Genomic DNA, 13,355 nt, shown 5'->3' with positions numbered 1-13,355 from the left:
GAGGTAGTGCGGATGCTGGGAATCTAGAGCATTACACCCAATGTGCTGGAGGAGCTCAGCAGGTCAGGCAGCATCTTTGAATGGGAATAAATAGCTGACGTTTTCGGCCGAGACCTCTCATCATGATCTGGTAGGGCAATTCAAATCAGAATTGTCAATTAAATAGTGACAAAATTCAAAGCTCAAAGTAAAATTTATTATCAGAGTACATACTTGTCACCACATACAACCCTGAGATTCTTTTTCCCGCTGGCATACCCAGCAAATCTATAGAATAGTAACTGTAAACAGGATCAATGAACAACAAACTATGCAAATGCAAATATAAATGAATAGTAATAAATAATGAGAGCATGAAATAACAAAATAAAGAGCCCTTAAAGTGAGATTACAGGTTGAGGGAACATCAGAAATATAATGAACGTTCAAGAGCCTGACGGTTGTGGGGTAGTAACTGTTCTCAAATCTGGTGGTGTGAGTCCTGATGCACTTGTACCTTCTACCTGTTGGCAGCAGCGAGAAAAGAGCACGTCCTTGGTCAGGATCTTTGATGGTGAATGCTGCCTTTCATATAGATGTGCTCAATGGCTTTACCCATGACGTACTGGGCTGAATCATTTGCCTTTTGTAGGATTTTCTGCTCAAAGGCATTGGTGTTCCCATACCAGGCCGTAACGCAGCCAGTCAGCACGCTCTCCACCACACATCTGTAGAAGGTTGTCAAGGCTTTCGATGACATGCCAAATCTCTGCAGACTCCTTAGGAAGTAGAGGCGCTGTGTGCTTTCTTTGTAATTGCATATATTTGACATTTATATGATGAGTGCGGGAACAAATTCCTTGTTCAGCCCAAGAAAAGTACAGACTGAGTGTGAGGGGGGCGATACCTGCTGTGCACTATTTTCATCAGCATCTAGAATGTTCCCCTCAGCCCTTTGCAACATTTACATCAGCGACAGAGATAAATTTCTTTTTAACAAAGCCGTCAGTGTAAGGGAGTGAGAAAGGAATCAGTGGGTTCCTACCCACAAACTTAAAACTGTGGATAAGATGCAGACAGAGGGAGAGAAGGAAAGAAAGAGGCGGACATTAAACAGAAAGAATGAGAGAAATACACTTTCTTTCATGCAAAACTCACATCAAATAGATGGTTACAGTCACTGAAACTTACAAAAAAATGGAAAGTGAACTTTTTAAAATTAACATTGGTAAATCGGTTTATTATTGAAGTGCAGTGAAAACTTTTGTTTTGCATGCCATCCAGACAGACTCATTACAACAGCACATTGAAGTAAAACAAGAGAAACACAGAATGCAGAATAAAGTGTTACAGTTACAGGGAACGTGCCATATAGGCAGACAGCAAGGTGCAAGGCCATGATGATATAAACTGTGAGTCCAAGAGTCTATTTTATTGTACCAGGCGACCATTCGATCGTCTTGTAACGTCAGGATGGAAGCTGTCCTGGATGCATGTACTTCCAAGCTGTTGTACCTCCTACCCAAGGGAAATGAAGAGAATTTCTGGGGCAGGCAGGGTCTTTGATTATGTACATTCAGCCAATTGATCATTGATTGTCCAGCCAACATTGCAATTATTACCATTGGGGCAGAACACTATTACACTGAGGCAGAACACAGATAAACAGTTCCATACCCTTTATCTCTTTATCCTGTTCTTCCACGCGTGCACACACCGTCTTTGTGAGGCTTTCAATGATCGTGTTCATGATGTTGAAGTCAGCCACGTTGTAAACGTGTGTCTCGTCAGGCTCGGAGGCTATTGCCTTCAGCTCGTTTGCGTCTGCGTTTTTCACACCTATTTTGCAATGGAGACAGTGAAACAAAGCAGTGACATTACAACCCAGCGACATTAACAATGCAGCGAGACCTGCAAAGGCCACATTTTCAAAAGCATCCTTCCATGTGCTATAAATAGTTCTCAATCAAATGGGGAATTATCAACCCAGTAATGATCAAGATGGGCAAAGAGGCTCTTTCTGTTACGTGTCTCCATCACTCTAAATATCCATATCAGCAGGAAAATCTTTGTGCCTGGAATAACACCACACGAGCAGCTGGCCCACAGCTGGAAGGGTTTCCCAGATAGTCCCTCAGGACCGGGGAAGGCTGCCTTCCACTCCTGTTCTGTGATGAGTCCAAAGTGGGACCCATGGTCTCTGGAAGTGGCTGATGGGATGGGGAGATGAGCTGTTTAGGATGACGTGCACCGTCTCTGGAAGTGGCTGATGGGATGGGGAGATGGGCTGTTTAGGATGACGTGCACGGTCTCTGGAGGTGGCTGATGGGATGGGGAGATGGGCTGTTTAGGATGACGTGCATGGTCTCTGGAGGTGGCTGATGGGATGGGGAGATGGGCTGTTTAGGATGACGTGCAAGGTCTCTGGAAGTGGCTGATGGGATGGGGAGATGGGCTGTTTAGGATGACGTGCACGGTCTCTGGAGGTGGCTGATGGGATGGGGAGATGGGCTGTTTAGGATGACGTGCAAGGTCTCTGGAAGTGGCTGATGGGATGGGGAGATGGGCTGTTTAGGATGACGTGCACAGTCTCTGGAGGTGGCTGATGGGATGGGGAGATGGGCTGTTTAGGATGACGTGCACGGCTGAAGCAAAGCCTTCAGTCCTCCCACTGTGCCGATCCAAGGTTCTCTCCGACTTCCAAGGAATTCCTCTATGCTGTGCAGTCACAGGCCAGGCATTCAGGAAATGCTGAGGATGTTGCCTTACTTCTGAGGGATTCTGCTGCACGGCGTACAAAGAGCTCTCCTGAGCCTTTTAGAAATCCACCTACTTTTTGACCGAGTCTGCTTACGCAGGACTCACTAACACACAAATTACAGTGCTGAATAAACCCCTGGGAGAAGCCCGCCAGCCCACTTCAACCTGATGTATGGAAAAAATCACCAGCAATTGCACAGGTCACACCCTGCCAGAGAAAGGAGGGACCCGCAGCAACCTACCTATGGCAAAGAGCTCGATGCCCGCATCCCGTAAGCTTTTAGCCGGCGGGAAAACATCATCCTGCGATTTGCCATCTGTGATCAAGATCCCAATCTTCGGCACTCCGGCTCTGGATCCAGCCTCGGGTTTAAAACTATTCTCCTGGATGTAAGTTAGAGCGAGGCCTAAAAGCAGGTGCAAAGAGACAAGTTAGAATGGCGGTACAAGGGGCAACCCGGAGGTACAAGGGCCTGCACATGCTATTATCTGGATATTAGAGGAACATATCTACTCAGTTCCTGTCAATCTTTCAGGCAACCTAACAGACAGTTAGACTTGAGTCCAGATGAAGGGGCTTGACCCGAATCATTGTCCATTTCCCTCTACAGATGCTGCCAGACCCATTGACTTTGTCCAGCATCATACTTTTACATCTTGTAATCCTGTGCAGAAGAGTGTGAGGAATTCTACCTCCACACACATTTCTATCTCAATTTCAATTGAGCCGCACCTCAGTTTCTATCCCTAATGACACCAGTCCAGGACACACATCAGAAATGATCATACCAGGTTAGGCAAATAGGAGGAAATCTGCAGATGCTGGAAGTTCAAGTAACACACACAAAAAATTGCTGGTGAACGCAGCAGGCCAGGCAGCATCTATAGAAAGAGGTACAGTCGACGTTTTGGGCCAAGACGTCTCAGCCCGAAACGTCGACTGTACCTCTTCCTATTGATGCTGCCTGGCCTGCCACGTTCACCAGCATTTTTTGTGTGTGATACCAGGTTCGGGAATGTATAGAGCTGCCTGTTCCCACAACAAATGAACGTTTAAAAAAAAGGAGCAGGATTAGGCCACTCAGCCTCTCAAACCTGCCCCGCTATTCAATATGATCATGGCTGATCTGCCCTAGGCCTCAAGATCCTCTCTCTGCCAGCTCCACATGACCCACAATTTCCCAATGTTTCAAAATTTATCTGCTTCCTCCTTCAGTGCCTCCAATGATCCAGCTTCCAAAACCCTCCAGGGCTGGACTTTCCAGAGAGTCACCACAATGTTTAATACAGTTACCAAAGAGCCTAAGCAACAGCTCGACCTCACCTGGCTCACCTTGGTTTCCATGGTAACTAATTTGGAGATGGAGGAGGAGGAGCTCATTCGAGCCTTTCAGCCTGTTCCATCATCAGGGATTATTTGTTTCTGAGATATGAACTTCACTCCCAAGACCAACCTTAATTGTTCAAGCCTAATACCCCCTGAATTATTAGGAGCCTTTGCCATGGATCTGGAGCTACATACAAGGCAGACAATGTTAAGGGAGCAGACTTTCTCTCCCTGGAAGGACATCAGTGAATGAGAGAAGTTTTTACGATAATCAGACAGGTCATGGTCAGCCTTACCATGACCAACTTCTATTCAAACCCAGATTCAATAAACCAAATGTGATTTTCATGGGCTGCTGCTGTGGGCTTTGATCTCACATCTCCAGATCAATGATCTAGTGCTCTGGGTCACTAATACCTCAACACCGTGCTGTAACTTAGCCTATCAGTAATTTGAGCTTCGGACACAGGAGGCAATGGGACAGATGAACAAAAACTCGATCAGCCATGCGATTTTGGAAACATAGTGAATTAGAGAAAGAGGTCTAGGATAGAAATTCCAGGGTTTAGGACACAGTGCTTGTAGACTCGTTCACAAAGGCTGGAGTGCAGGAGATGAGGAAGTGCAAGAGCAACTGACACCAGACTGGTGCGCACTGTCTGCATCAGCCTGGTTTTGTGTTTGGGTTCTGAAATGAATCCAGACAAAGGACCGCAGACCCAACGCCCTGACAGATGACTGTTCCTCCCTCCAATGACGCTGTCTGACCTACTGAGTATCTGCAGCACCTTCTGTCTTTGTTCCAGATTTCCAGCATCTGCAGTTTTTTTATTGACCTACAAGGTTATGTTGGAACCAATTCACAGAACAAGGCACAGACGCCAGCCCTACAGTAACATGCTGGTTACCATCAGCACATGAGTAAATTGAATGGAAATAGCAGAACACCCACTCGTTTCCTTGTGCATCTTTCCAAAATTCTCTTCACAGAACAGCTTGTGACTGTGGGATGCAAATGTCTCACAAACTCCAGGCGTCATTTCACTCAACTCTCTCTTTGTCCATAATAAAACAGCCCTCTGACTTCTCCCTAAGTTCATCACAATAGAAAGCCTTGGATTTCTATGGCACCTTTCACAACTTACAGAACAAAGCATAGGGTAATACAGTACAGAAACAGGCCCGTCAGCACACAGTGTTGTGCTGAACATGGTGCCAAATTAAATAAAATCCTTTCTAAGACCATAAGACATAGGAGCAGAATTAGGCCATTTGAAATTGGGTCTGCTCCACCATTCAATCATGGCTGATCCTTTTTTCCCTTCCTCAACCCCACTACCTAGCCTTCTTCCCCATAACCTCTGATGCCGTGGCCAATCAAGAACCTATCAATCCCTGCCTTAAATACACCCAATGACCTGGCCTTCACAGTTGCCTGTGGTAACAAATTCCACAAATTCACCACTCTCTGGCTAAAGAAATTTCTCCGCATCTCCTTTTTAAATGGATACCCCTCTATCCCGAGGCTGTGCCTTCTTGTCCTAGACTCTCCCCACCATGGGAAGCGTCCTTTCTGCATCTACTCTGTCTAGGCCTTTCAACGTTCAAAAGGTTTCAATGAGATCCCCCTCATCCTTCTAAGTTCGGGTGAGTACAGACCCAGAGCTACCAAACGCTCCTCGTATGATAACCTTTTCACACTTGGAATCATCCTTGTGAACCTCCTCTGGACCCTCTCCAATGCAAACATCTTTTCTTAGATGAGGAGCCCAAAACTGTTGACAATACTCAAGGTGAGGCCTCACCAGTGCCTTATAAAACCTCAGCATTACATCCCTGCTCTTGCATTCAAGCCCTCTTGAAATGAATGCTAACATTACATTTACCTTCCGCACCACTGACTCAACCTGCAAGTTAACCTACAGGGTGTTCTGCATAAGGACTCCCAAGTACCTTTGCATGTTTGAGTTTTGGATTTTCAAATCCCACTCTGGAGTTTAAAGACAGTCACTTTGCCCCCTTACGCCAGCACAGCACTGAGTGTGTATCACGTTGCTGGAAATGGCAGCTTCTGGTTAAGATATTTAACTCCGGCCCCATCTGTAGCTGAATATCTTATTTGAAATGGGAAACACTGACTGTGCAATGCTCTGTTAGTACTGCACTGCGAGTATCAGACTTGAACCCAAACCTCTGACTCATCCACCACAAACGGTGGGATATCCCGGTAGCCACTCATTTGAATTCAACTTCCCATTCCCATTCAGACAAGTCAGTCCGTGGCCTCCGCTACTGACATGATGAGGCCACACTCAGGTTGGAGGAGCAACACCTCACATTGCATCAGGGTAGGCTCCAACCTGATGGTATGAAGATCAATTTCTCTAACTTATGGTAATTTCTCTCCCCATCTCCCTTCTCTCTTTTTCCATTCTCCTCTTAATCCTTGTCTTCTCCCGATCGGGCCATCATCTCCCTCTGGTGCTCTTTTTCCTTCCTTTTCTCCCATAGACACTGTCCTCTCCTATCAGATTCCTTCTTCTTCAGCCCTTTACCTCTTTCACCAATCACATCCCAGCTTATTTCACCCCCCCCACCCACTTTATCCATCACCTGGTTCACCTATCACCTACCAGATTGTATTCCTTTTCCTCCCCCCAACTACTCGTTCTGCTTCTTCCCCCCTTCCTCTCCAGTCCCAATGAGGTGCCTCGGCCTGAGACATCGACTATTTATTCCTCTCCATAGATGCACTTTATGTGTGTTCCTCAAGATTTCCAACATCTCTTGTGTATAGTTCATCATTCTGATTTAATACATGGAAACAACTGGAACTGATAAGCTTGCCTATGGTCCCCAAGATGACAGCCATTATGCAGTGGGTCACCTGGACAAGAGACAGTACCTGTGAGCGTGTTGCCGCCCTTGTAAGGCAGGTTTCTGACAGCATCCAGTACAGCCTCCTTTGTGGTATATTCATTTAGATTCCATTCTATCCGTGGGTCTCCACTGTACTGAGCCAATCCTGAAACAAGTGGACAGCAAGCTCAGAATATACCAGCTGGACGTTGCTCAATCAACACAAGTGCATATTCAGTGGCGGGGGGGGGGGAAGCAAATCAGCTTTGCCTGCTTGAAGCAGAACTCACTACATAACACAGAGTGAACCTTCCATTCAGTCCACTTAATGGAATTCAATCACACAATTCAGTAACTTTGCATTATTGTTAATGTGAAGTTTACACAGAGTAATTTGGTGTTCCGGGGAGCAGAGGGGCGATTCATGAATCATTTCCAAACACAGCTGCTGGCCCAGAGGCGAAACAAACCCTTGCCTGCGGCTCTGATAACCATTTCATTTACCTCATAATGAAATCCAGGAAACTATTAAACAGTCAAAGAGCAAAACATCAGTGTCTCTTCATTAACCATTTAAAGTCTGTTTTTAATTGTAGCCTCAAGCTGACTTTTGCCTCCTTATTCTCACTGATGCCGAGACCAAACCTTCAGCAGCTAATATCACTGCTGCATAGAGTACAGTCAAATGCAAGGGAGTTCAGTGCAGAGACGAGTACATTTGGGGCTGCTCTGCTCGTAGAAGAGCAGGTTAAATAGAGGTTTTTAAGGGAATAAATCAGTACATGGGCTCCTGCTGCAAGAGGGTCAGCGGAGATAAATTTCAGGGAAAGTGAGAGTTATCTTAAACTGTGAGCTGGGATGTTCTTCCTGAAAGAGCAGTGCAGGCCAATTCAACACAAACTTGCAACCAAGAAGATGACATATTCTTGAAGAGGAAGCAATCACAGGGTTAAAGTGAAGCAGTGGAGCTTCAAAGAGCTAGCATTGGCTTGATGGGCTGAGTGGGCTGGCACATTTCATGACTCCATGAAATAACAGAGCGATAACCCAGTGGGCTCCAGCATCACAGAGGTTCAGTGGTGTACCAGACCCTCAGCTGGGGACCCTGGTGGAGGCTCAGGATCTAGGAAGGATTTGGCAAATTGGCTGATTGTTGTCACATGTACCAAGGTGCAGGGAGAAGCTTTGTTTTTGCATGCCATCCATACAGACCATTTAATCGCATCAGTGCATTGAGGTAGTGACAAGGGAACGGCGACATCAGAATGCAGAATATAGCGTTATGCAAGGGCCTAACGAGGTAGAGTGAGAGGTCAATTATTTATTGTACAAAATGACCACTCAATAGCCTTATAACACCAGCATAGAAGCTGTCTTTGAGCCCAAGGGCATGTACTATCAATCTATTGTACCTCCTGTCCAATGGAAGGAGGGGGAAAAAGAAGAATGTCCAGGGTGGGTGGGGTTTTTGATTATGTTTGTTGCTTTATTGAGGTCGTGAGAAGTATGGACAGAATTCACGGAGGGGAGGCTGATTTCCATGATGCCATAACTCTGCAGTTCCTTGTGGTCTCAGGCAGCAGTTGCCATACCATGCTGTGACAAATCTGGATACTTTCTGTAGAGTATCTATAAAAATTGGTGAGGGTCCATAAGACATAGGAGCAGAATTAGGCCATTCAGCCCATCAAGTCTGCTTCGCCATTTCATCATAGCTGACCCCAGGTCCCATTCAACCCCATATACCTGCCCTCTCACCATATCCCTTGATGCCCAACCGATCAGGAGTCTATCAACTTCCACTTTGAATATACCACAGTCTGTGGCAAAGCATCCTACAGATTAACCACTCTGGCTAAAAAATTTCATCCTTACTTCTGTTCCAAAAGGTCACCCCTCAATCTTGAGGCTGTGCCTTCTAGTTCTGGATACCCTTATCATAGAAAACATCCTCTCCGCATCCACCTTATCTAGTCCTTTCAACATTCAGTAGGTTTCAATGGGATTCCACCAACCCCCCCCCCACATTCTTCTAAATTCCAGTGAGTACAGGCCCAAAGCTGCCAAACGCACCTCATATGTTAACCCCTTTATTCCCAGAATCATCCTCATAAACCTCCTCTGGACTCTCTCCAATGACAACACATCCTTTCTGAGATAAGGGGCCCAAAACTGTTGACAATAGGGTCAATGAGGACATGCCAAATTTCTTTAGCCTCCCAAGGAAGGTTTGCTTTCTGAGTAGTAAGAGCAACAGCAGAAAGCACTTGGCAGTCTTTGCCCTCACCCTGAGGACAGGAGCTCCCCAAAGGTAGTGATACAGCCACCCAGCCAGAGAGTGGTGCATTCAAGAAAGGGAAAGCTGAGGCTGAGTATCAGAATGGATGAACGAAATTAACAGGAGGAAATGAGGGAAGACCCCTAACCCAGAAAAACAGAGAAAATGCATCATGAACCACCTTGGTAAAGTAGATACAGAGAAGGTGAAATGCTGAATAAACTAACAGGAGCAGTATTATGCTGAGAGTGGGAGAGCTTATTCCTGCAGGAAGGGGTTGAAATGGATGGCCGAGAGGCGTTCAGTTGAAAGATGGATAAACCCAAGAGGGGGAGGAATACAAGGAGGGTAGGAGAGGGATGGGAGATGGAGGGAGGTAAGAGGAACTGTTGTCGGCCATCAACACTAGTACACAGCAGAGGAGGCGCTTTCTCTGCTGTAGTCTCAGTGTAGTATCACAGAAATGAGACTAATTCAGGAACAAGAGTACGGGTGAGTGGTGGGACACTGACTCAGCTGAGAAATGGCCAGAGCACCCCCCCCCCCCACTGGAATTAACACAACAGAAGGTTAACCCCTCCAGTTTCAGGTTCCACCCATATAACAGGGGTCTGTCACAGGGGTGACGGCGGTAAGTGCCAGTTATCTAATTACATCTGCTATATTCAACCAAAGGCAGGCACAGCTTCAGTGAATGTTGAAACTCTCAGTCTCACTGCATTTGCTTCAGTAGTTCCCCACTCCCACATCCCATTTCCCCCACTCACACTGACCCCTCACAAAAACCCCTCCCACTCGACAGGGAAATGGAAAATCCTTCCCATTACACACTGCACCTGATTTCTGACTATCGAGGTGTTTTTCCCCTGATAATTCATTGCACTGAGGACCACAGTCAATTGAGATCTCTGCTCAACCCCTCTGGTCAAGCCCCGTATCTCCACCACCACATAGCCCAGGAAGGGTAGGAAAATAGCATTAATTTCACAGGATAACAAAACTGTTAGAACAATCAGATATTCAACATTGGCAGCATCACATCAGCTAGTTTTACAATGGCCATATATCATAGGCTCTACTTTTAACACTGGTGTCACTCAACTCAAAAGTGACAGGATTCCATCTGCTTTGCACAAACATCAAAGTCTAAATTACACTTACAAATATGGGTAACATTATTGAGACCTGCCAACTTACAGGGGGATGGGGTGGGGGAAGGACTTGCAATACACAAATAAAAAACAGACAAAAAAAACTCAGCACGTCATGCAGCGTCTATGGAGAAAGAAACAGAGTCAATAGTTCAGCTAAATGACTTTTCATCAGAAATGGAAAAGGTCATAAACACCTTTTTTGCTTTTTCTCTCCACAGATACTGCCCAACCTGCTGAAAGTTGCATATCTTTATTTTCAGTTTCCTGCATCTGCAGAATTTTGCTTTGGAAGTTTTTAGTTCAGGCTGGGGGGTGGAGGAGTGCAAGAATAGAGAGGAAATGGCAGATGTTTTTGGCACCTGCCGATGATAGTCAGGAACCTGGTTCAGCTATAGGCAATAACAGTCAGGAACCTGGTTCTGCTTCAGGCAATGATGGTGTTTGGGATCCTCTGACAATGATGGTCAGGAACCTGGTTGTAGAATAGTTGATGATAATGAGGAACATGGTCCTGTTACAGGTAAAGGTGTTTGGAAACCTGGGTCTAGTTGAGATAATGATGGTTGGAACCAGGTTCTTGTACTGGCAGTGATAATCAGGAACTTGGTTCCAATACAGGCAATGATGTTTGAGAACCTGCCTCTAGTATAGGTGATGATAATTGGGAACCTTTCTGTATTACAAGTGATCATAGATCCTTCAATTTGAACAGACAGACAAACATCAAGCGGATATTTTCACAGTGTTGCGGGAAGATGGACTCACCTATTCTCGTTTTGTCAGAATCTACATTGAAAGCACTAACCAAATTCTCCAAAAACAGCCGCACGAGTCGGAAGTTAAGTCGGCCAATGCTCCAGGAGCCATCCACCAGAATGACAATGTCTGCAATAGCAGGTGACTTGCACAGAAACTGAGAGCCTGCAACCAAACAGATTGGGGAAAAAATGACACCAGTGAACAGGTCATATGCCAACATCAAAACGAACAGGTCTTTGAATCCATTCTTCTCATGAGGCAGTCATCGCTGATGTGCAGATGAACAAAGTTAGTCAATTATTTATTAATCATATGATCTAACCAAAGAGTAATCATGTATATTAGTGATCACCGTTTAATTTTCATAGATCCTCACAGCAGAGAAGCAGTCCATTCAGCCCACAATGACCATGCTAGCCATCAAGTATGTACCCTTCTCCACTAATCCCATTTGCCAGCACTTGTTATGCCTTGGCAATTCAAGAGCATCTCCAGGTACTTCCTATAGGTAATCTTTACCCAGTTAGAGATAAGATGCTGTTTTGAGTAACCATGACAACGAAGTGTGTTTCAAATAATGAACATTAGAACTGCCTCTGCTTCCCACGGGGGTGGGAACGATAGAGTGCCTTTATTTTAATGTCATCACAAAGGGCAGGAGGAGGGATGCAATACAGAAAGATTCATTGTCAATTTATTCAAATAGCTTGCACAAAAAAAAAACTAGCATTTATTATCTCACACTGAGTTACAAAGCATGCACAGACAATTCTGTTGCGTCAGGAACTGCGTTCATTTCAGCAAGTCACCACAAACCCTTTAAGTGCATTGAAGAGGCAATGAGTTTGAATCCTTTGTCTCAGAGATCATGCGAGCGCACCATTCATGCTGCCTTCACCTACTTCTCCTCTATTTCCCGGACATCAGTGCTCACCCCATCTTCTCTCTCCCTTAACAGGGTCAGAGTTCCTCTTGTGCTTACCTACCACCCCATGAGCCTACACGTCCAACGGGTTATTTTCTACAACTTTCGCCATCTTCAAAGGGATTCTACAACCAAACATATCTTTACTCACCCACTCTCTGCTTTCCTCTGGGATTGCGTTCTCCATGATTCCCTTGTCCATTTGTCCCTCCCCATTAATCTCCCTGCCACCACTTATCCCTGCAAACAGCCAAAGTGCTACACCTGCCTGTTCACCTCCTCCCTCACCTCCACTCAGGGCCCCAAACAGCAGATTCGCAGGTGAGGTAACACTTCACCTGCGAATCTGCTGGAATCTTCTATTGTATCCAGAGCACCCGATGCTGCCTCCTTCTACACTGGTGAGACCCATCGTAAGTTGAGGGACCACATCATCGAGCACCTCCACTCCATCCATCTAAATCAGAAGTTCCCAGTGGCCAAACATTTTAATTCCGATTTCCATTCCCCTTCTGACATGTTTGTCCGTGGCCTCCTCTTGTGTCACGAGGAGGCCACCCATAGGGTGAAAGAGCAAGACCTTACATTCCGCCTGTGTAGCCATCTCCAACCTGATGGCATGAATATCTATTTATCCTTCTAGTAAAACGTTTTTTCCTCCTCTTTCCCTCTTCTTCTATTCCCCACTCTGACCTCTGACCTCTTCTCACCTGCCAGTCAACTCCTACTGGTGCCCCTCCTCCTTCGTTTTCTCCTATGGTCTTCTCTCTTCCCCTATTCGATTGTTTCCTCTCCAGTCCTTTACCTTTTCACCTGCTTGGCTTCATCTATCATTTTCTCGCTATCCTCCTTCCCCTCACCCCCACCTTCTTCATTCTGGAATCTCCCCCCCCCCCCACCTTTCCTTTCCATCTTGAAGAAGGGCATGGCCCAAAATGTTGGCGGTTTGTTCATTTCCATGGATGCTGCCTGACCTGCTGAGTTCCTCCAGTTTCCGCAGAATTTCTTTGCTTATCAAGTGAATGAGTAGTCCAAACCACAGCAGGTTTTCACCTTGATGTTTACAGTGTGTTTCCATGAATCAGGGGAGAGTTTCCTTCCTCCTTCCTCGACAGATGTAGGGTGTTGCTTAACTGATGCCAATCCATCTTGGCCTTTGTTCCGCAGGATTAATAAACAAAACTAATCTATCTTGAACAACACACACAAAATACTGGAGGAACTCAGAAAAGAGTAAACAGTCGATGTTTTGGTCTGAGTCCTAATGAAGGGTCTCAGCCCAAAACGCGACTGTCTACTCTTTTCCATAGATGT

The 13,355-nt window shown here is 45.7% G+C and overlaps 1 protein-coding gene across 6 annotated transcripts in view; it reads right to left on the bottom strand.

Annotated features, from left to right (window-relative positions):
- Positions 1-13,355, bottom strand: part of col14a1a (collagen, type XIV, alpha 1a) — a 273,774-nt gene that overhangs the window by 142,444 nt on the left and 117,975 nt on the right. For all 6 annotated transcript variants that reach the window (XM_072261042.1, XM_072261032.1, XM_072261062.1 and 3 more), the window contains exons 6-9: positions 11,123-11,278; positions 6,972-7,091; positions 2,982-3,146; positions 1,657-1,818 (exon numbers count right to left, since the gene is read on the bottom strand). In XM_072261042.1, the coding sequence (XP_072117143.1) occupies positions 1,657-1,818; positions 2,982-3,146; positions 6,972-7,091; positions 11,123-11,278 (603 nt within the window). The remainder of the gene's footprint in view (positions 1-1,656; positions 1,819-2,981; positions 3,147-6,971; positions 7,092-11,122; positions 11,279-13,355) is intronic.

Source organism: Mobula birostris, chromosome 1, assembly GCF_030028105.1.
Source record: "Mobula birostris isolate sMobBir1 chromosome 1, sMobBir1.hap1, whole genome shotgun sequence".
Classification (NCBI taxonomy): Eukaryota; Metazoa; Chordata; class Chondrichthyes; order Myliobatiformes; family Myliobatidae; genus Mobula; species Mobula birostris.
Note: the sequence above shows the minus strand (reverse complement) of the source record. Positions and strands in the feature narration are given on the sequence as shown.